The following is a 24,558-nucleotide window of genomic DNA, read 5'->3' as shown; positions in this document are numbered from 1 at the left end:
AGGTACGATATTTAAAGGAATATTTCACTTTTTTTTTTACTTTAACCATCATTAAAATCACTGCTCCCGAAAAAACGGACATTTTTAAAAGTTTTTTTTGCATTGATACATGTCCCCTGGGGTAGGACCCGGGTCCCCAAATCCTTTTTAGGACAATACCATGCAAATTAGCCTTTAAAATGAGCACTTTTGATTTTGAACGTTTGAGTCCCATAGACGTCAATGGGGTTCTAACGTTCGTGCAAATTTTCGGTTCGTTCGCAGGTTCTGGTGCGAACCGAACCGGGGGGTGTTCGGCTCATCCCTACAACCCAACAACATCTCTTATCCCACCTTGGTCTCAGCTGACATAGCCTTCTGCAAGTTTATGGCATCCTGCCCCGCGGCAACATCAACAGACACTAAGCACATACTAGCTTTCATTTCATATTGCCACAATCAATTGGCTCTGTCACACAACACCATCAGACTATACTTAGCCGGCATCCAACACTTCCTGGCCTTACAGGATCTCGCAAATCCATCCTTTTTCACAACCCATGTGATCCGACCCATCCTGCGTGGGTTTAATGTAATGTCGGGTCCTGGCAATATGGATGAAAATCAGTGAGATAAATGGCATGGGTACCCCCCAGTCCATTACCAGGCCCTTTGGGTCTTGTATGGATATTAAGGGGAACCCCGCACCCAAATTAAAATAAGGAAAGGTGTGGGGCCACAAGGCTCTATATACTCTGAACAGCAGTATACAGGCGGTGCAAACAAGACAGGGACTGTAGGTTTGTTGTTAAGTAGAATCTGTTTGTCATTTTGAACGGGTACATTTTTAACGTGTTTAAATCCAGCCAAAAAATCTTTTTTAAGCTTTTTTGGAAAACGTAGAGAAGGGTTATCACCCCTGTGACATTTGTTTTGCTGTCTTTCCTCCTCTTTAGAAGATTTCACCTCACTTTTTGTCCCAATGACAAATGTTTTTTGAAAATTTGGGTTTTTTTGTGGAACAAGGATTGGAAAGCATCAGTGGAAAGGAGAAATGTTTTTCCCATATTAACTCTTACAGGAGAGAATTTCCCTTCCTAGGGGTAGATTTCATCTCACTTCCTGTTGTCTCCTTCCATTTGCAAGTAGGAGTCGTTTGTAAGTTAGATGTTTGAAAGTAGGGGCCTGCCCTATATACCCAGCATAAATTTGGCCCTTAGGTGTTGTGGCCACAACAACATAAGCCCTCACAGGGCCCTGCTGTGAAATATTAGATCAAGAATTGTAATTACATGCCCCTGTTGAACAGGGGCAGAAAAATTGGGCCTTTGGTGGTGGTGGTGGTGGTGGTGCTGGTGCCACAACACTGTAAGTCCTCACTCGCTCTTGGTGGGTGCAGAAATGGGCCCTGCTGTGAAATATTAGATAAAGAATTGTAATTACATGCCCCTGTTGAACAGGGGCAGAAAAATTGGGCCTTTGGTGGTGGTGGTGGTGCTGGTGCCACAACACTGCAACCCCTCACAGACACTCTAGTTGGAACGCAGGAACGAGCCCTGCTGCAAAGTATTGCATCAAAAATTGTAATTACACGCCCCTGTTAAACAGGGGCAGAAAAATTGGGCCTTAGGCACTGGTGCTGGTGCCACAACACTGTAACCCCTCACAGACACTCTAGTTGGAACACAGGAACGAGCTCTGCTGCAAAGTATTGCATCAAAAATTGTAATCACACGCCCCTGTTAAACAGGGGCTGAAAAATTGTGCCTTAGGCATTGGTGGTGGCGCCCAGAACCAAAAATGTTCTTTCAAGCTATCAGCGTGATGATTGAGGAGGAAGAGGATAATTACTCAGGGATAGTCACTCAGCATCAGCATAGGCAGTCTTTGAAGGGATCTGAGATTTAAAAAAAATATTCGGTTACATCAGCATCAGGTGCTCGGTTACATCAGCATCAGGTGCTTAGTAGCTGGTGGTGATCCAAGACTGATTAATTTTTATGAAGGTCAGTCGATCGACCGAGTCGGTGGACAGACGCACCCTGTGATCGGTTACAAAGCCTCCAGCAGCACTGAATGTGCGTTCCGAAAGAACGCTGGATGCAGGACAGGCCAGTAGCTCAATTGCATACTGTGCAAGCTCTGGCCAGTGATCCATCCTCAAGACCCAGTAACCCAGAGGATTTTCGGTGGGAAAGGTGTCCAAGTCTGATCTTGCCCCTAGGTATTCCTGCACATGTAAAACAGACGCTGGCGATGGTTGCTGGAACCGATCATACCTTGGGGCTGCGGACCAAAAAATTGTCTGAACGCATCGGTCAGACGGCCACCTTCTCCACCACTCCTTCTTTGACTGACTGAAGCCTCAGCAACACGTTGTCCAGAAACAGGAGTTTGTAACCTCCCAGTCTCTGGGAACGCATTGCACAGACCTTTCTGCAAGGCCTCCCGAAGATGTTTCATCCTCTGCTCCCTCTGCGATGGCAAGATAAGGTCCGCAACCTTACCCTTGTAACGTGGATCAAGGAGGGTTGCCAGCCAGTATTGGTCCTTCTCCTTGATACCACGAATACGAGGATCCTTATGCAGGCTTTGCAGGATCAGGGAGGCCATGCAGCGTAGGTTTGCTGAGGCATTCGGTCCGGAGTCCTCTGGGTCACTAAGGACGACATGGTCCGCAGCCACCTCCTCCCAGCCACGTACAAGTCCATGTGTTTCTTGGGACTGATCCCTTAAAGACTGCTGCTGATGCTGAGTGCCAGGCTCCACCTCCATACTGACGCAATCTTCCTCCTCCTCCTCCTCCTCGTCCTCTTCCTGTGTGATCGGCGTGCTTGCAGAAACACTGTCTGGATAAAGGGGGCCTTGAGAGCTAAGGAAGTCCTCCTCTTCCTGCCTCTGTTCTGCCTCAAGTGCCCTGTCCATTATTCCACGCAGCGTGTGCTCCAACAGGTGGACAAGGGGGACAGTGTCACTGATGCATGCACTGTCACTGCTCACCATCCTCGTGGCCTCCTCAAATGGTGACAGGACAGTGCATGCATCCCCGATCATGGCCCACTGGCGTGGGGAAAAAAAAACCAAGCTCCCCTGACCCTGTCCTGGTGCCATAGTCGCACAGATATTGATTGCCCTCTCCTGCGTGTGCAGCCGCTGCAGCATGGCCAATGTTGAGTTCCACCTGGTGGGCATGTCACAGATTAGGCGGTTCTTGGGCAGGTTAAACTCCTTTTGGAGGTCCGTCAGCCGAGCACTGGCATTATATGACCGGCGGAAATGCACACAGACTTTCCTGGCCTGCCTCAGGACATCCTGTAAGCCCGGGTACCTGCCCAAGAACCGCTGCACCACCAAGTTAAGGACGTGAGCCAAACAGGGCACATGGGTCATTTGTCCCTGTCGGAGGGCAGAGAGGAGGTTGGTGCCATTGTCGCAAACCACCATTCCTGCCTTAAGTTGGCGTGGCGTCAACCACCTCTGAACCTGCCCCTGCAGAGCTGACAGAACCTCTGCCCCAGTGTGGCTCCTGTCCCCCAAGCACACCAGCTCAAGCACCGCATGGCATCTTTTGGCCTGCGTACTTGCGTAGCCCCTTGAATGGCTACGGAGCACCGCTGGTTCCGAGGACAAAGCACAGGAAGAGGCCATGGAGGAAGAAGAAGAGGAGGGGGTGGAGGAGAGAGGTGTGTCACAATCATTAGCATTTTGGAGGCGTGGTGGCGGAACAACCTCCAACACTACTGCACCTTGTCCTGCATCCTTCCCAGCTGCCAGCAGAGTCACCCAATGTGCCGTGAAACTTAAGTAACGTCCCTGTCCATGCCTGCTGGACCATGAGTCAGCGGTAATATGCACCTTACCGCTGACCGCCCTGTCCAGCGAGGCATGGACATTGCCTTCCACATGCCGGTAGAGAGGCGGAATCGCCTTCCATGAGAAAAAGTGGCGTTTAGGTACCTGCCACTGAGGAACCGCACATTCCACAAACTCACGGAAGGGGGCAGAGTCTACCAACTGAAAAGGCAGCAGTTGAAGTGCTAGCAATTTTGCCAAGCTAGCATTCAACCGCTGCGCATGTGGATGGCTGGGAGCAAACTTCTTTCGGCGGTGCAGCAGCTGGGGCAGGGAAATTTACCTGGTACAATCTGACGTCGGTGTACCAAAAGCAGATTGCCCACAAGTACTTGGCTGTGACACACCTAATTCTACACCTTCATTCCTCTCAGTGCAGGTCTCAGAGAGGACTGAAGGTATAGTGGGGTTGGAGATCTCAGCTGATGAGGAGCAAGGAGAGGTCCTCTTTGTTCTTTGGTGTGGGTCTTTTAGATACGCTTGCCAACGAACTGCATGGCAGGTCAACATATGTCTGGTCAAGCATGTGGTACCCAAGCGGGAGATGTTTTGGCCACGCGAGATACGCTTGAGACATATGTTGCAAATAGCAGCGGTGCGATCTGATGCACTCGTCTCAAAAAAGGCCCACACCAAAGAACTTTTTGAATAACGTGCAGAGACTGCAGCGCCCTGCACATGTGGAGCTTTGGGGTGTGATGCAGTCAATGTGCTGCCCTTAGGCTGGCCCCTGGAGGGCATCCTGCCTCGTTGGTGATGTGCCGCCTCCTCCACCTCTCTCCTATCAGGCACCCACGTTGAGTCAGTGACCTCATCATCCCCTCCCTCCTCATCACTGGAGCAAACCTGGCAGTATGCTGCAGCAGGGGGAGCATGACTGCCAGATTGCTGTCCTTCTTGGGCACCCCCTCTGTCTGTGCTCATGTTACTGCCTTCATCGAGCTCAGTATCATCATCAGAGCCTTCCAAACGCTGGGCATCCTCCTGGAGCATGTGCCCAACACTGTGGTCAAACAGTTCGAGGGACTCCTCAGGAGGACATGGTGGGGCTAGGGAAGGAGTCACTGATGACATTGAGCCGAGGGAAGAGGCAGCTGCTTTGCCAGACAAAGTACCCTGGGCATGGGTGAGAGAGGATGAGGAGGATGAGGACGGCTTGGTCATCCACTCGACCAAGTCTTCCGCATGTTGTGGCTCAACACGGCCAGCTGCCGAAAAAAAGCCCAAGCGTGTCCCACGGCCACATGCTGATGAGGATGCACCGTCTCCATGACCAGCACTAGACACAGAGCCTGCTTGCCCTCTCTTATTGGCTTGTGACTGTCTGCCTCTCCTTCTTGGCCTTCCAGACATACTAATGGCCTGTAGCTGCACTAAGCTGGGGTATATATATATATATATATATATATATATATATATATATATATACTGATACTACAGCTAGCAAAATCAACTGCCTGCCTGTAGTATGAGAACACCACCAACCTTCTACAGGTAACTTTAGCTGAACACTGTGAGGTGGACGCACCCCACTAACTTGTAGGTTTAGCTGAACACTGTGAGCAGGACGCACCCCACTAACTTGTAGGTTTAGCTGAATACTGTGAGGTGGACGCACCACACTAACTTATAGGTTTAGCTGAACACTGTGAGGTGGACGCACCACACTAACTTGTAGGTTTAGCTGAACACTGTGAGCAGGACGCACCCCACTAACTTGTAGGTTTAGCTGAACACTATGAGGTGGACGCACCACACTAACTTGTAGGTTTAGCTGAACACTGTGAGGTGGACGCACCACACTAACTTGTAGGTTTAGCTGAACACTGTGAGCAGGACGCACCCCACTAACTTGTAGGTTTAGCTGAACACTGTGAGCAGGACGCACCCCACTAACTTGTAGGTTTAGCTGAACACTGTGAGCAGGACGCACTGCACTAACTGTAAATAGTCTAGCTGCCTGACTGTGGTACTAATAGGATCAAAAGAACACCATTAATTTTCTTCCGGTAGCTGTATATACTGTAACAAGACAAGCCTGCCTGTCAGTAAGAAGATAACAGGAACGGATCTATCTGAACACTGTGAGCAGGATGCACTGCACTAACTTGTAGGTTTAGCTGAACACTGTGAGGTGGACGCACCACACTAACTTGTAGGTTTAGCTGAACACTGTGAGCAGGACGCACCCCACTAACTTGTAGATTTAGCTGAACACTGTGAGCAGGATGCACTGCACTAACTGTAAATAGTCTAGCTGCCTGACTGTGGTACTAATAGGATCAAAAGAACACCAGTAATTTTCTTCAGGTAGCTGTATATACTGTAACAAGACAAGCCTGCCTGTCAGTAAGAAGATAACAGGAACGGATCTAGCTGAACACTGTGAGGTGGATGCACCACACTAACTTGTAGGTTTAGCTGAACACTGTGAGCAGGACGCACCACACTAACTTGTAGGTTTAGCTGAACACTGTGAGCAGGATGCACTGCACTAACTGTAAATAGTCTAGCTGCCTGACTGTGGTACTAATAGGATCAAAAGAACACCAGTAATTTTCTTCAGGTAGCTGTATATACTGTAACAAGACAAGCCTGCCTGTCAGTAAGAAGATAACAGGAATGGATCTAGCTGAACACTGTGAGCAGGATGCACTGCACTAACTTGTAGGTTTAGCTGAACACTGTGAGGTGGACGCACCACACTAACTTGTAGGTTTAGCTAAACACTGTGAGCAGGACGCACCCCACTAACTTGTAGGTTTAGCTGAACACTGTGAGCAGGACGCACCGCACTAACTTGAAGGTTTAGCTGAACACTGAGCAGGACGCACCCCACTAACTTTTGTAGGTTTAGCTGAACACTGGGAGCAGGACGCACTGCACTAACTGTAAATAGTCTAGCTGCCTGACTGTGGTACTAATAGGATCAAAAGAACACCAGTAATTTTCTTCAGGTAGCTGTATATACTGTAACAAGACAAGCCTGCCTGTCAGTAGGAAGATAACAGGAACGGATCTAGCTGAACACTGTGAGCAGGACGCACTGCACTAACTTGTAGGTTTAGCTGAACACTGTGAGGTGGACGCACCACACTAACTTGTAGGTTTAGCTGAACACTGTGAGCAGGACGCACCCCACTAACTTGTAGGTTTAGCTGAACACTGTGAGCAGGACGCACTGCACTAACTGTAAATAGTCTAGCTGACTGACTGTGGTACTAATAGGATCAAAAGAACACCAGTCATTTTCTTCAGGTAGCTGTATATACTGTAACAAGACAAGCCTGCCTGTCAGTAAGAAGATAACAGGAACGGATCTATTTGAACACTGTGAGGTGGACGCACCACACTAACTTGTAGGTTTAGCTGAACACTGTGAGCAGGACGCACTGCACTAACTGTAAATAGTCTAGCTGCCTGACTGTGGTACTAATAGGATCAAAAGAACACCAGTAATTTTCTTCAGGTAGCTGTATATACTGTAAGAAGACAAGCCTGCCTGTCAGTAAGAAGATAACAGGAACGTATCTAGCTGAACACTGTGAGCAGGATGCACTGCACTAACTGTAAATAGTCTAGCTGCCTGACTGTGGTACTAATAGGATCAAAAGAACACCAGTAATTTTCTTCAGGTAGCTGTAAATACTGTAACAAGACAAGCCTGCCTGTCAGTAGGAAGATAACAAGAACGGATCTAGCTAAACTGAATACAGTGTATATATATATATGCAACACCTGGGATGCATATATATACACAATACACTGTAAGTGCAGCTAACTGACTGACTGTTCTGCCTAATCTATCTAACTCAAATCAAATGTCACTGTCTGTCTCTCTCTCTCTCTCAATGAACGCCGAAACACACACTACACAGGGCCGCCGTGCAGGCGGCCTTATATAGTGTGGGGCGTGTACTAAATCCCCTGAGCCATAATTGGCCAAAGCCTCCTTGGCTTTGGCCAATTACGGCTCTCTGTTCAGGCGGCGCTCTGATTGGCCAAGCATGCGGGTCATAGTGCATGCTTGGCCAATCATCAGCCAGCAATGCACTGCGATGCCGCAGTGAATTATGGGCCGTGACGCACCACACGAATTTGGCGCAAACGGCCCATATCGTTCACAATTTGACGAACGATCGAACAGCCGATGTTCGAGTCGAACATGGGTTCGACTCGAACACGAAGCTCATCCCTATTGGGTTGGCTCCGGGTTTCTGCTGGAAAAATGAAATGAAGTTAAAACGGACAGTGCATCTGCTGTGACGTTGCACTTGCCTGGAATGAATGTGCAGTAGACATTGAACTGATGCTGCATGGATAATTGTACCAGCCTGGGTAGGAAGTACATAATAGGGAGCCACTTGGACCTGCCCTTATTAATGATATCGGCCGTTGATTGGTTGTCGTTGGCGAAGGCATCTGTTACTACCTGCGGTGATAGAGGCGATACTGACGGTATGAACATGGATATGCCATTCCAACTAGTAAGGAACTCATCCCACATAGATAAATCCACTACTACTGCTGTGTCTAATCTAAGGATTTGATCCTGTGTCTGAGAGAGGAAGACCAAGAGGTGTGAAATAAAAAATTGTTCCCTAAGAGGGATTAGGCTGCTTCTTAGTACACCCATGGGTAAAGTCATGAAGAACCGACCTGATGCGGGTCAGTTTGTCGAGGGGAAGGCTGGTCTGCATGGAGCAAGTGTCCAGGTTGTCCCCGATTAAGATGATAGAGTGTGCTGGGCCTTTCACTTTGTGTTCTGCAATGGGCACATTTAGATTCCCAAACACCACTCTTAACCTATCTAGGTCTACTGGGGGCACACCGGACTGTTCGATTAGCAGGAAGTCATCCAGGTAATGAATGACCCTCTGACACTGGGCTTAGTGCAACAGGATCCAGGTGAGGGACTGTGCGAAGGTGTCAAAGAGCCACGGGCTACTTTTAGAGCCGAAGGTCAGTTTGGTGGTGAAGTAATATGACTGTTTCCATTTAATGCAGTGCCAGCACCAGAGGGAAGGTTGGATGGGTAGAAGCTTAAATGCGTCTGATATATCGGCTTAAGAGAGCCAGGCGCCTGTGCCTACTTTGATAATGGCCTGAATCGCCATGTCGACAGAAGCATATTTCAGGCAGAAATCCTCTGAAGGAATTTAGAAATTCAAACTCGGCATGTGGAAAGAATGAGGTGCAGACAAGTCGTACACCAAACAAATTTTATTCGAAAATTTGCCCTTGACAAGCCCAATAGGGCTAACTCTCCAGGTGATGAAAGGGGGCTGAGCAAAGGGGCCGATGATGAAGCCTCGGTCAAGTTTGGCCTGTAACAGCTGGTCTATGGCTTGTTCATCGATGGCCACTGAGTGGAGGTTCCTGCACTCATGAGTCGTGTGGGGCAGTGTGATGAGGCCGGTATCCTGCTGTAAATCCTTGGATAAGGAAGGTGGCTAGTGAGGGAGTGGGGCGTGAGGTCAGGTAAAACCTCAAGCATAGGATGTCTACTCGGCCTAGTCAGGACATTTTCTGCTGCTTGATTTGGCATAGGGCTTTAGGATGTCCTCTATGACATATGGTACAAATATGGAGCAGCCAGCATTGGCTGTAGTTGCACGATCCAAAATTAAAGTTATTACAGATGGATGCTCCCCCTACTGACAGAGCAGGACGTCCGAACTTGTCCACCTGGGGCGTCTGAACTGGGGCTGACAAGCCCTGATCTGTACTGGAGGTGGAGGGAAGATCGAGAGGGCATCTAACTGGTATGTTGGTGCACCAGGTAGCAGTGTGGGTGAAGGATTGGCAGATAGTGCAGAGTGGTGAGCGTAGACCGACAAAGTGGCGGCAGAACAACTCTGTGTCCATAAGGCTCCAATCTGTGCCTGCTTGGAACTGTGTGAGCCTGGCTGCCGCTTTGGCTGAGAATGAACGGTGGTAATCATAAAATTAGAACCCCCCGTATTTATAGCCCAGATCCACCACGGTGTGGAGATATAAGTCCAGCTCTTCCCTCCTACTGGGGCTGGCTGAACACAGGACATCCCTCACCATCCCGAAGGTCAACGCAAACTCTGCAATAGTTAATTTGTGGTTGAGCCTGGGGTCTTTGGCTGATCCTTCCCACCAGGCATAAGATTTATTCTCTGCCAGATTGTGAATCAAAATGAGGTGGTTGACGTCCTTGCCATCCAAAATGTCCTTCCTGATGCTGGCTGGGACCAAGTGGGCTTGGAAGATAGTAGAACTCTTACCTGTCGTACCTGCAGGAGGGGGTGTCGGGACCAGGACTGCGACCGCGTCAGGGATGGCCGTGGCTGGGTGTCCCTCCAAGACTGTCACTCTGGCTTGAACGTCAGTGACTGCGGTGGACAATGATGACACCATGGTGTGAAGCTGAGAAATGGCCGAGGATATGGACTGAAGAGACACCTGCTGGGTGCTGGACCCATCTGTTGCTGGTGGTGGGAAGAGGAGCCTAAAGTGCTCGGCTTTCTTGGATGTAGCGTGGAAGGGCACGCCCATGCGCCTTAGCTCCACTGTTAACTTGGGGTGGTCCATCCCCTGAGGGACTGCACGCTGCCGCTCCCTGAAACCAGAGAGGGTGAAAGAGGGTCAGATGTGAGGTCTTCGCTGCTGACCTGTGACATGGCTATGGCTAACTTGTGTGGTAGTTGCGAAGTCCTGGTCTTTGAGGTTGAAAGCTCAGTCGACCAGAACCTGGGGGAATAACGTCCAACCTGGTGCAGGATGGAACTACCTGAACTCGACCGACCTAGAGGAGAAATGACCGATGGACAATGGTGAGTGGCTTAATTACATGCGATTAGGAGGTGAATGAGTGGCTGGGTCGTGTGATTTTGAGATGTGTTTATAGCAACTGCAAGGGGAACCTTATCGGGGGCGAATGTTGGTTAAACTAACAAATTGAAACCATGAATGGACTTTGAAGGAAAACGGCTTTGAGAACAGTTGGTCTAGAGCTATGTGGGCCGATGTGCCTAAGGCGACTGACATTGAACAACAGTAGATCTATAACTGGATAAAAGAAACCAAAAAATGCATGAATGACCCAACACAAAGTGACTGCTGAACCTAGGGAGAACATGACAGACAACATACGAAATAATACCACTTGTGGAATATGGGGTGAAATGAAGGCGAAATGAAATGACTGATTCGAATCGGAGTGAAGGGTATTGCGAAATTTAACAAATTAAATGATTTACCATGACAGAGGCATTAATCGGTGTGCCGCAATTTGTGACTGATAATGAACCGGACTGTGGAGCATGGGAGCATGAATGAATGAGACAGAATGACTAGCATGAGTCAACACGAATAGGTGTGTCGCAGACGTGACTGGATTTGAATCGGAGTGAAGGGTGTGCGAAATGTAACAAATGAAATGATTAGCCATGACAGAGGCACAAATCAGTGTGCCACAATTGCGACTGACAACAAACCGGAACTGTGGAGCATGGCATGAAATGAGATTGAATGACTAGAACGAGCTGACAGGAATTGGTGCATCGCAGATGCGACTGGACCCGGACCAGAGTGAAGGGTATGTGATGTAACAATGGATGCCATGACAGAGGCCCGAATCGGTGTGCCGCAATTGTGACTGACAGTGAACCATAATGCGGAGCATGGCATGAGGTGACATAACAAAACTAGCCGGGACGAATCGGTGAGTCATTGATGTGACTAGATCCAGACCGGAGGGTAATGCGAACTAAAATAACTGAAATTATAGACAGTGTTTTTTAAGTGAAATGGGCCAACTATGTGGCGTGTAACAAGGTACGAGAACGTACGAATGAAACCGATGAAAAACGGCTCAGTGTTTGTGCTCACAAACTGAGCTACGAGTTTGTGGTTTTGCACGAGGCTAAATAAAGGCTGCATACAGAGACTTAATGAATGACTCCTAAGTTCCGTACTGGGGTTTCGGTGATATGGGGTACCTGGCAAACAATGAAGAAATGATTTACGAATCCTAACTGCGACAGTTGAGCAAGACTCGATTTATGAAAAACCACGAACGGAGAACCGAAAGCCTCTGGATGTTCGGACATGCAACTCACGAACACCGAATGAGTTGGATGAGTCAGCCTAGTGACATAACGAATCACGCACAGGAACCGACAAAGACCACAGATAAGTGGGCTGCTTAAATACCCCCCGGACTCCTGGCCTTCATATATATATATATATATATATCTATATATATATATATCTATATATATAGATATATATATATATATATATATATATATAGATATATATATGTTATTATGAAAATGTTGCCTTACCTCTCCTTTTAATATTGCCGCCTAACCATGGTGCTTACATACTGTTCACCCACTGTACAATATGTTTGGCTATTTCCTCTGAAATAATACACTCATTTTAATTAATGATACACCTGCCTTTTTTCCTCCTCTTACATTGATGCCTAAAGGAGCTGCTTACATACTGCATAGTCAATGGGTATTATGTGTGACTACTGGCTCTGAAAAAATACACTCTAACTTTTTTTCAGGATAAAAGCTGCCTTGTCTCTCGCTCTTACATTGTGGCCTAACCAAGGGGCTTACATCTTGTCCAGCCACTGTAATATATGTGGCGCTGTTGCCTCTGAAATAATACACTCTAATTTTAATTTCAGGCCAAAACCTGCCTCACCTCATCCTCTTACATTGTGCCCCCCATGAAGATGCTCACATACTGGCCAGCCACTGTACAATACCTGTGGACATTGGCTCTGAAATACTACATGATTCTTTATTTACTTTTTTTAGCTGCATTTTTTTTATTTACAAAAAAATGACAGTTCCATTATGATCTATAATTTTACATTATAATAGTTATTTTGTTGGTTTTGAAGATGTTAATATTAGTCACATCCATGCAGGAGCTAAAATATCTGATGGAGGTAATAGGCAATGAGGGTACCATAATCAAACATGTGCAGCTGTAAACTTTCAGGGCCTGACATAAAAAGCATTACTAGAGGGTTTTCTATGGGCCTTAAATCATAGTGGTCTAAGCCACTGGCTGAGCATGTAGGTTCAGACAAGAGAATGTGGGAGAAGGGGTAGGAATGGAGAAGTGAAGAATATAGTGAAAACTGGTAAAAGAGGGGAACTTTAGAAACTCTTGGAGGAGTGATGTATCGAGGAAGGAGATTGGAGCACAGGAAGGGAAGGGGTCAGAGGCCTGTAGAATGAGTAGGTCATTGGGGAGGGATAGGTGGGGATAGGAGGAGCCAAACAGGTAGGCCAGGTTAGAAGTGGTCAGGTTAGAAGTGTTCAAAGATGGAAACGCATAGGTAGGTAATGGCTCCCATGTTTAAGAAATTTAGATTGTGAATCATTAAGGATATTAGATAGTATCTCATTAACCAGCATCATATTCATCTGGTCCTTGACTTCTTGTAAGTGGATGGTGAGGTTCTTCAAGGTTTTGGCTATCATTTGTTTGAAGCCAGAAATAAATTTGTAGATAATTTTTGTTGGTAGAAAAAAGGCCTTGAATTGTATGATGAATGAGGAACAAATAGCCTTTGGGACTATTATATAAAACAAAGTGTGAAGGATGCACAACATTCCGAAAACACGGTCAGCTTTGGGCAAATCCAGCAAATATGTAATACCTCCCTATGTTGACCACACCTTCTGAAGAGTTTAATGTAATTTGGAATAGCATGAGATATTTTAGTTGGTACCTAATGGATGTATTAAAGAAGCATTTCACTATTTTAGACCAGATTTTACTTCATTTCTCAAATTCCAGAGAGTCGGTGAGATCCCGACCCCAATTCTGGATGTATGCGATAGATGAGTGGGACACACACATTTAGAGTGGAGTATAGAAGGGATAAACTATAATGCCCCGTACACACGGTCGGACATTGATCGGACATTCCGACAACAAAATCCTAGGATTTTTTCCGACGGATGTTGGCACAAACTTGTTTTGCGTACACACGGTCGCACAAAGTTGTTGGAATTTCCGATCGCCAACAACGCGGTGACGTCAACCACGTCCGACGAGACTAGAAAAGGCCAGTTCAGAACCAAGCGCGGCACCCTTTGGGCTCCTTTTGCTAATCTCGTGTTAGTAAAAGTTTGGTGAGAGACGATTCGCGCTTTTTCAGACTCGTGGCTTTCAGATCGTTTTCTGCGGTTCAGTTTGTGCTTGTGTCTGGTTTGTATCTGGTCTTCAGTGCGTGCAAGCAAGCTCCGCGTGACTTGGATTAGTCATTGTGTTCTTGTTCGTTTGTTACTGTTTTTCAGGTCGCTCTTCACAGGCCTTGCTGTTCTTCAGTGCGTTCTGTTACTTCGTTCTGAGCAGCCGACCGTTTTCTAGCCATGTTGCATATACGTACTCCTCGTAGAGTTTGTGCTGTGTGGGGGCTTGGTGTTGGGGTCCTGACCTTGACACAAGTCCAGTCCATGAACAGGGTGGGGAGGAGTTCATGGACCAAGAATTGGTTGCTTCAGCGTGACCAGTTCTCTCATATGCCTTTGCTCCGTGAGATCCGTGAGAATAATCCTGATGATTTCAGGAACTTTCTCAGGATGACGGACCCCGTATTTCACCATCTGCTGGCTTTGCTGACTGCCTATATCAGCAGGCAGGATTCCTGCATGAGGCAAGCCATCACTGCGGAGCAGAGGCTCGTCGCTACCCTGCGGTACTTGGCGACAGGGAGAAGCCTGCAGGACCTCAAGTTCTCAACAGGCATCTCCCCCCAGGCTCTGGGTATCATTATCCCAGAGACCTGTTCTGCCATCATCCAGGTCCTGCAGAAGGAGTATATGAAGATAAGATTTTTATCCTTTAATATCACATTTTCTTGTATTGAATGTTTGCTAATATATTGTATTTCTCTCCTCATTCCCTAATTACCATGATTGTAATATGCTGTGAATGTCCCCTTTGTTCTCATGCATGCTGGATTTTTATGTCATTATTTTTTTAGTCCTTCATACATATTTGCCTTCACTAACCTCCCCAGCATGCTCTCCTGCCCTATATTCACCTCATGTAGTCACTTAACAATGCATTTTATCAGCTCCATAGTAGTGCTTTACCCCAAATACCACCTAAAATGTTTTGAAATGTGATTTGTGCTTTAAATTCAGGCAGAGTGCCAGATACTTTTTTTGTGGTGTCCCCAAATCATTTTTATTAACCCTCCCTCCCCCCAACTGCTAAGTCAGCTGATCCCAATTCTCTATCTATCCTCAATCATCTATCTGCTGACTTTGCCAAACCCATACACACTATACCCACCTCTTTTGTGGTCAGATGTATGGATGAATTCCCCAAAGCATGTAGTGCAAGGGCCTCCCTGTATACTTTCAAATGGTAATGTTTAAAGTTTTTGTATCCTATTATTATCTTGATAGGTAATAGCAGAATGTCCAAATGTGCTCAAATGTGTACAGTGTGTATTTATATCTTTGTATTAGGACACTTCTTACCTGTCCAGTGGGCTGGCAATAGTGTAATTAAGGAGGGGCTGTTCAAAGTAATACCCATTATTTAGGCATTCATCTCTCAATGAAGTGGAGAGGGTTACCTGTCCAAGATTCCCCCCTATAATGTTAGAAATGGCCCATGAGGGGGGGGGGGTATGATAGGTGTACCTTATACTTTGGTGTTGTAAAATTCCCCTTAATAAATGTTATCTGTATGTTGGCCAAGAATGTTTGTGTCTAATCTGCTTGCCATGTTTATGTGCAAAAATAGTAATTTTTTTTGTTTTCCTCAACAGTTTCCTTCCATGCCACAGGAATGGCAGACTGTGGCCTCCCACTTTGCCCAGCGGTGGGACTTTCCTAACTGCAGAGGGGCAATTGATGGGAAACACGTCCACATAGTCCCACCACCCAACTCGGGGTCGTACTATTATAATTACAAGGGGTTCAATAGTATTGTGATGTTGGCGGTGGTGTCGGCTAATTACGACTTCCTGTATGTGGACGTGGGGAAGAATGGCCGGATGTCCGATGGTGGAGTCATCACCCAGATGGAGTTTTACAGGCGTCTCCAGAATGGCAGCTTGGACTTGCCACCTCCAGAAGACAATGTGGAAGGACTCCCATTCCTCTTCGTTGTGGATGAATCATTTGCGCTGGGGGACCATCTCATGCGGCCATTCCCGATGAGGACCCTCACCCCGGAAAAGAGGGTTTTTAATTACCAACTGGTCAGAGCCAGAAGAGTGGTGGAGAACACATTTGGAATCAGGGCCAGCCAGTTCCGCCTATTTCTGACACCCATCCATATGGCGGAGTATAAACTTAATCATATAATCCTGGCATGCTGTGTTCTACATAACTTTTTACACCAACATTCTGCCAACTATGCTGGCTCAGTTGGGCCTGAGGCCGGAATTCTAAATGAAACAACCCTGACGGCGCTTGAAAGTGGCCGTCCTAGCTTGCCCTCCCTGAGTACCCGTGATGTCCGGTTAAGATACCTTGAGTTCTTTGCGGGTAGGGGGACCATCAATATGCCAGACAATTTGTGAAGCCTTTATCAAATAAAAAAAAACAGCTAATCTTTGGTGACATTTACTGCTTGTGTTTGTTTTAGCTGACCCTAACAGCAATGTGGGGAGTCCTGAAAATGGCGTGATTGTGTAACCTTATACAAAGCACTGTTGGGTGTTATTTACTAAAGACGTAGACACTTTGCACTACAAGTGCACTTGAAACTGCACTGAAACTGCACTTGTAGTGCAAAGAGGATTTGCCCTTAGGAAATAACCCCCATTTTCACAGAAAGCAGCAATTACATCACCACAAAAGTGTTGTAGCGTTGAGACAATAATCCACACATTCTTGATAACAATCTTTTTAATACCTGCACAATCACATGTGCATTTAGAAAAGGTTTTTAAAACAAACAAACATGTTTGTTGTATAACAATTTTTGGGATGGCATTATCAAAAATAGAAATGTCCATTTAAGATAAAACAGGCATGTGTAAAACCAACAAGAAAGACAAAAATCTTGAACTTACAAAGTTCACATATGGTAAAACTTGAAGGCAATATCAGACATGAGTATTTAGGAACTGTGTTTGATATTGTTTTCAGATGGGGTGAAGTCACCCCCTTGAAAAGCCAAATTTTGAAGATGCACACCAATTTATGAATGTCAACATGTGCTAGCTGCCATCACGGGAGATCAAGGGACGTGTTTTGGGGGAGCAACCCCTTCCTCACAGCTACTTTATTATTGAGGAAGGGGTTGCACCCCCAAAACGCGTCCATTGATCTCCCGTGATGGCAGATAGCACATGTTGGCACACTGTGTGCATCCTCAAAATTTGGCTTTTCTAAACATCGCTAAAACATTTTTAAGATTGTAGCTCACAAAAAAAAGTGATTTGGAGGGGTTTTAAATTCGCCCCAAAACATCAATGATGTTATTATTTTTTTGAATAACATCATTGATTTTTTTCTTGAGGTTTTCCAATTCTAAATTACACCCCATGATCTCCTCGATCAGGATCTGGGCACTTTCTGATGTGAAAGGATCTCGATCTGCAACATCACGATCACCTAAAAAGAGAGAAACCAAACAAAAACAGGTATCAAAAATCTGCCGGCATCCATCTCTTACCTGAGTCTGTGGTCGCAGACACTCACCTGTTGTGATGTCAATTTCCACCACATCTTCTTCCTCCTCCTGCTCAGCTTGGGTTGGGGGTATTTCCCCTTCTTCCAGAGGTGGGGGGTCTGTGGTCTCCTCGGATGAGGGGTGTCCTCCGAGTCTTTTCTCCCCTATGTAAAACAAAAATGGTATAATTAGCACACAGATATTTGATGGCCGAAATCTAAAGATGAAACATTGCTTGGAAGTGGGGTACAATTGTGTATTTTGGCAGAGTTCCAAGATGTAGCATTTTTATTGTCCTTTGTCAAGCTTCAATACTTTACCTGTTTTGTAAAAGCTTCACAGATGGAGACCCCCCTATAGTATCCACTGGAGCACCTGTGTGGGCCCCCTAATAAAAAGGGTGTTCTTGTGTCCCACACTAGTGCTCCAGTGTCCAGATGTGAAAACAGCTGCTGAGTGTCCTCTTCTTACACAGAATCTAGTTTGCATTTCATTCTAGTAAAACAAACCCATCTACACAACCAAATATTTTTCATACAAGTAGGCCCTAAAAAATGTTGGCAAATGCATATGGCCTAAACAATAGTGTTTTATAGGCCGAAAGAAAAATGTTTGATACGAATGAATAATGGGCCCATGAACATTAAAGTTGCCATTTTAAACTGTACAACACTTAAGAAAAGCATATGGAGCAGCACGAACGTAATAAAGACAAAAAGAATAGGAACACGGCACAACTACTTACTTTTTTGCAGCACTCTCCGGATCTTTCTGTACTACTCGGGCTCTCTTAATTTCAGGTCCGACTACCGCTTCCTGAGCTGATCTTTCGATCGTCGTACCCCAAAATTCCGGTGCAGACTCTTGACCACTTTCGCCATGATCTTGGCCTTTCTGATATTGGGGTTGGGGTAAGGTCCATACTTTCCATCATAGTCGGCCTTCTTCAGGATGTCGACCATCTCCAACATCTCCCCAAAGGACATATTTGAGGCCTTAAATCATCTCCTTCTGGATCGGGACGTTTCCGGATCCGGGCTTTCCTCCTCCTCGTTGCTATAATTAGCACGCACTTGCTCTGACTCCGCCATGTGCTCTTCACCACTGCGCCGAACAAAAAGGGGCGGGAAATAGACTAGAAAGAACGTCGGGCGGGCGGAGTTACACGCATGCGCAGTGTGTATAAAGCGTAACACGCGTGCGTAGTACATACGATCTGTGAGCGGATGAAGGAGTATTGGAGGCGTCGATCGTGATAACGAAGGTAATAGCCAAACTTGGGCCTATACTGCTTCTACATTGAGGCCTATATTGTAACAAGATTAGGAGAGTTTTGCCTGACATTAGGGTTTGTCTTGTGTTGTGTCTTGCAGTGAAAATTGATATTTTGAACGATACCGACTTCATAGCAATCTTCATTGACATGTTCAGGGAGCTGCCTTGTCTGTGGGAGATCAACCACCCACAATATAAGAACCAAACAAAGAGGAAGGCAGCACTGGATCAATTGTTGGAAATTGTGAAGCAGGTAATCCCCACGGCAGACATCACCTATTTGAGGATCCTAATTGGTGGCCTGAGGAGTACATATCTAAGGGAGCGCAAGAAAGTCCAGGATTCGCAGAGATCCGGAGCTGCAGATGACATCTATGTCCCCAGGATGTGGTACTATGACAGGCTGCATTTTCTGGCAGGCCAGACTGAACCCAGGTCATCACTCTCCAGTCTTCCTTCCACGCTTCCTTCCCCCCCCAGCTGAGGCTTCTGACGCCCAACCTGGGCCTTCCAGGCAGCAACATGTGGAGGAGCACAGCTTGAGCCAGGTATAGCATTCCTCTAAATAGTTCAGGTTGTCCAATCAATGATGTTAACTAGATGTTAGTTTGGAGTACTAATTTATGATTGTGATTGATGATGCAAAAAACTAAAACCATGTCCCTTTTTCATACACAGGGAAGTCTCAGCCAGGAGGTGGCTGGGCCGAGCAGGCTGCCTGATATGCAGGTCCCTCCCCTACACCTGCAAAGAGAAAGTGGCAGGAAGAGGAGTACCCTAGAGGAGGCTGCCATAGGCCTCTTTTGGAAGGCTACAGAGGCCCTGGGAGCACCACACACTGTGGAGGAGGACTTTGCTGGCATAATTGCCTGTAAAATGCAGCGGATGGAGGAGGGCCAACAACTCATGTGTGAGTCATTAATGTTGGAAGCTCTCAATAAGGGGTTGAGGGCCCAACTAACATCTGATACCCACATTTGTGACCTCACACATGGTCCTCCTCCTCCTCCTCCTCCAGGTCCTACTAGTCCTCCTCCTCCTCCAGGTCCTACTCCTCCTCCTGCCACATGTCCAACAGCAGAGCCACAGCCGGGAATGAAGCGTGGAAGGAAGACCAGAAAGTGATGACCCTGGATCCAGTCTGGTGTGACAAAAGATGCAGCCTCTTGTGGTACCACAGCCTGGGGACACAGATGTCATCTGCTGCTTTCCAGATCTCTGGGACTTCTGGACCAGACTGCACTCCCTTACATATGGACTCCTCAGGCCACCAATTTTGATGTTCAAGAATTGATGTCTGCCCTGGGGGTCCAAGGCTTCGCTAATTTCTGCTGTTTATCCAGTGTTGCCTCCCTCTTTGTTTGGTTCTGAGCCCTTAATAAAGGATTTTTGGTTTCAATTATACTTGCCTATGTGTTTTTTCCTTCAAAAAGGACAGTTTGTTTGTGAGGATTCAGGTACATTTCAAAACTACAATGTGAAATTAACAAGGGACACCAACACCAAGCAATCTCCTTGAGATTAAATAATACAAGATAATAATGGTGTTGTGGTAACTTGACACACAAAACACACACAAAAATATTCTGAAGTAAAACTAAAAATAAAATAAAACAAAGATCAGCCTTGGAAAAAATACAAACCTAAAATCTAAAAAAAAACTGCCTTTAAAAAAAGAAAAATAATAAAAAATATTTTGGTCAGATGTGACAAATCAAAATATATTAAGGGAATCCCGATAAATAATAAAGAAATAAGTTTGGGAGAAGTCTGTGTGAATATGAGCAGCAAAACTACTTCATTCTTCTCACATTATAAAGAAGAGAGTGCGCTGTAATAAACCATTTTTAACATTGCACCGTGGCAAAAGTGTTGTATCCATTGCGAACGCTAAGTTTACCCGACCGAGCTGTTCCGTCTCGGAATTTCTTCTGAGCATGCGTGGCACTTTGTGCATCGGAACAGGCCACACACGGTCGGAATTGACGCGATCGGATTTTGTTGTCGGAAAATTTTATAGCCTGCTCTCAAACTTTGTGTGTCGGAAAATCTGATAGAAAATGTCCGATGGAGCCCACACAGGGTCGGAATTTCCGACAACACGTTCCGATCGGACATTGTCCATCGGAAAATCCGACCGTGTGTACGGGGCATAAGTCTGGGGAATCCCGCAGAGTGCAGACATACATGTTCAAAAACCAATTTTGGATATGGGAACTTTTTATTTTTTTATCTTTATCATTTTTTCTTTTCAATATTTTTTAGTTCAGTCCTTAATGTTACTTTCACTATTCAATCCAGGTCTATTACCATTGGATGAAAAATAAAATCAGGTTTTGCAGCCAAAATTATCTGAAAATGCATTTTTTTATGTAATGATTCAGATTGGGGTGTTGCTGTAATTGAGCTAAGCAATAATATATAAGTGAATAAATCATTTAAATATTCAAAATATGTGATGCCAGAATATGATGAGAATCATACTGTTTTGTAACACCACATACAGACATTCCTAAACATATAACAACTATTAGCTTTGAAAATGGCCAGAACTAATTTTCAGGTTTCACCCCCACTTAGACATCAACATTGTTTGGTTTTAGTTTTGCAGTTTTCAGACTTTATGATGGGTTTGATGTCCAAAAATCGAAACCAGAAACATTCGCTCATCCATATAATTTGATAAAAAACAAAAAATATCTAGGTACAATAATATGATAGACAATATCAATAAGTATTTGTTTTGTAATTAGTATGGTAATCCATAAAGATGTGCTTTGGGGCTGATTATTTAAGGTGAACATTTTGGAGAGGTGAGAAGTTTGCATGCTTCTCAGGTATTTACACCCATCTGTTTACCCACCACAGGAGACTATTTACCATTCCAAATTGCCCTGATAACCAACATCATTGGTACTGAAACTTATGGAAAATCCCACATTTTGCATTGTCATCAGAAATCTCCCCAATAAGACAGATAGCAAAAAAACTGAGCATGCTTTTCTCTGTCCAATTGATACTCTTTGATAAGACCCCTTTTTGGGTTATTCTGCTCACATTATGCATTTATTTTAATTTGACTGTAACATACATGCTCTAGCACAAAACAGACTGACAAACATACTGTATGAAAAACATTTGTGAAAACTGAGCTGTGAAAAAGTGATGTTGTGTAGTTCAGCTTAGAAATTACCTTAAAAACTTTACACATTATTTCATACACAGTAAATTTTTTGTCTGATCGCATCCAGTCCCACGTAGTAACCTTAGAAAGAAAATTGCAGTATGATTATAGAACTAATATAATTAATATAATAACATGACTATATACAGATTTGAGATTATTATGCACAGTAGTTTTAGAAAGAATCACTAATATATGTGCTTACAATATTTACTTACAGGAGGTGAATTAAATTTATAAAGTGATGAGCCTCTTAATGCCAGAAACTTTGGTGTGTATAAATGGTCTTGTAGATTATCTTGCTCCCGCTCTTCAACCCAACCCATGTATATTATCTGGAAGGAAAAAATGATTAATTATAAGAACTGTGTCCAATGCTGAAAAATTGTGGAGCTTTAGGAAAATGTAAGGTATTTAAAGATTAATGAAAGAAATACATATTTACACATTTTTTAAATCAGATACTTTGGGGGTCATTTACTATAGCGCTATGACGCTAATTCACGCAAATTGACGCAAATTAGCGCTAATTCGCAGCAATTTAGCGCGAATTAGCGCTAATAGCGCTAATTCGCGCTAAAACGGTATTCACTATAGCGCTGGTGAGAAAATTCTCCCAAAATCGAATTTACTATAGCTCCCTGAAACTAAATAGTGCCCAAACCCTTGCTCTGCTAAAACCTAGAGAATTGCACATGGAAATAATGTTTAGAGCATTATGTAATTGCCTAAATGGTACTGAAATATGCGGTATATTATTTAAAGATAATCTGCTTTTAAACTGTGTAAAAAAGTGATTTCTACACTGAAATATCTTTAAAAGTCTGAAAAGTGAAAAATTCCCCGTTTTGGACAACTAGGTGCCAACACAACTGAGCATGCTCAGACTTGAAAATAACTCTCATTTTAACTCAAGTGTCTTTTTTACCCGGAGCTATAGTAAATACCAAAATGAGAGCTAATTAGAGAACATTTTTTGGGAGTTAAAATCTGCTCTAATTTAGTCCAAATGAAGTTTCAGTCATTGATTCTAATGGAACAATTCTAAATTTCACAAAAAAACCTTTTAATGTTGAGATGAAATGTATCTTTCTGTGAAATAAATTTTCCTTTGCAACATTGTTGCTTCTACTTAAAATATTTTGATTTTAAGAATGCTACAATGTGGAATGTTTTGATGTTTTGGTAAAATATATTTTTCTCTGTCACTTTCACTTGTTACTCTTCATCTCACAACAATCTTTACCCCAAACTCACACAGGTGTCTTTACAATCCACAAACAATACCATTGCTGATGAAAATTTAAAATGAATCACGATTTTTTGTGCTTTTTATTATTTCCAAATATTCATAATTTGAGCCCAAAAATTGTGATATGTGTACCAACATCAGAAAGCAAAATGTAATTCCCAAAAATTTGAGGGTAATATTCTACTCTCACCCACAAAAAACACCAAATATCACAGAATAAATCAAGAAGAATAACTCTTAAATAATGTAATTCCATCACCTGTATGTCCATAGAAATGCAGTATTTATGTGTTTTTATGTGTATTTATGTGTAGTTATGTGTAGGAGGGTCTCACACGTGGCAGCTCCGTGGCTTAGAGGTTAGACCTTCTGCTTAGTATCTCTGAGGGTCTGGGTTCAAATCCCAACCATGTTACTTCATGTAGAGAAGTCTCATCTCCCAGGTCCTATAACTATGTCTAAATGTAGTATTTATGTGTAGGAGGGTTCCACCACCATTGTAAGTCTTTTCCAGATACACTATATAGCCAAAAGTATTGGGACGCCTGCCTTTACACACACACATGAACTTTAATGGCAGCCCAGTCTTAGTCCGTAGGGTTAAAATTTTATTTGGCCCACCCTTTGCAGCTAGAACAGCTTCTGGAAAGGCTGTCCACAAGGTTTAGTGTGCCTATGGGAATGTTTGATCATTCTTCCAGAAGTGCATTTGTGAGGCCAGGCACTGATGTTGGATGAGAAGGCCTGGCTCGCAGTCTCTACTCTAATTCAGCCAAAGGGTGTTCTATCGGGTTGAGGCCAGGACTCTGTGCAGGCCAGTCAAGTTTCTCCACCCCAAACTTGCTCATCCATGTCTTTATGGACCTTGCTTTGTGTACTGGTGTGCAGTCATGTTGGAACAGGAAGGGGCTTTCCCCAAACTGTTCCCACAAAGTTGGGAGCATGAAATTGTCCAAAATGTCTTGGTATGCTGACGCCTTAAGAGTTCCCTTATCTGAAACTAAGAGGCCAAGCCCAACCCCTGAAAAACAACCCAGCACCATAATCCCCCTCCACCAAATCATTTGGACCAGTGCACAAAGCAAGGTCCATAAAGACATGGATGAGTGATTTTGGGGTGGAGGAACTTGACTGGCCTGCACAGAGTCCTGACCTCAACAGAACACCTTGGGGATGAATTAGAGAGGAGACTGTAGGTCAGGCCTTCTCGTCCAACATCAGTGCCTGACCTTACAAATGCACTTGGAAGAATGGTAAACATTCCCATAGACACACTCCTAAACCTTGTGGACAAGAAGAGTTGAAGCTGTTATAGCTGCAAAGGGTGGGCCAAATGAGTTTTGAACCCAATGCTAATACTGGGATGCCA

The 24,558-nt window shown here is 44.8% G+C and overlaps 1 protein-coding gene across 2 annotated transcripts in view; it reads right to left on the bottom strand.

Moving 5' to 3' along the window:
• SNTG1 (syntrophin gamma 1) overlaps positions 1-24,558 on the bottom strand; it is a 1,290,858-nt gene that overhangs the window by 55,317 nt on the left and 1,210,983 nt on the right. For both annotated transcript variants that reach the window (XM_073631576.1, XM_073631575.1), the window contains 2 exons: positions 22,156-22,272; positions 21,947-22,018 (listed from right to left, as the gene is read on the bottom strand). In XM_073631576.1, coding sequence (XP_073487677.1) covers positions 21,947-22,018; positions 22,156-22,272 — 189 coding nt within the window. The remainder of the gene's footprint in view (positions 1-21,946; positions 22,019-22,155; positions 22,273-24,558) is intronic.

Source organism: Aquarana catesbeiana, linkage group LG05 (genome assembly GCF_042186555.1).
Source record: "Aquarana catesbeiana isolate 2022-GZ linkage group LG05, ASM4218655v1, whole genome shotgun sequence".
NCBI lineage: Eukaryota > Metazoa > Chordata > Amphibia > Anura > Ranidae > Aquarana > Aquarana catesbeiana.
This window is presented reverse-complemented; position numbering and strand designations above follow the sequence as displayed.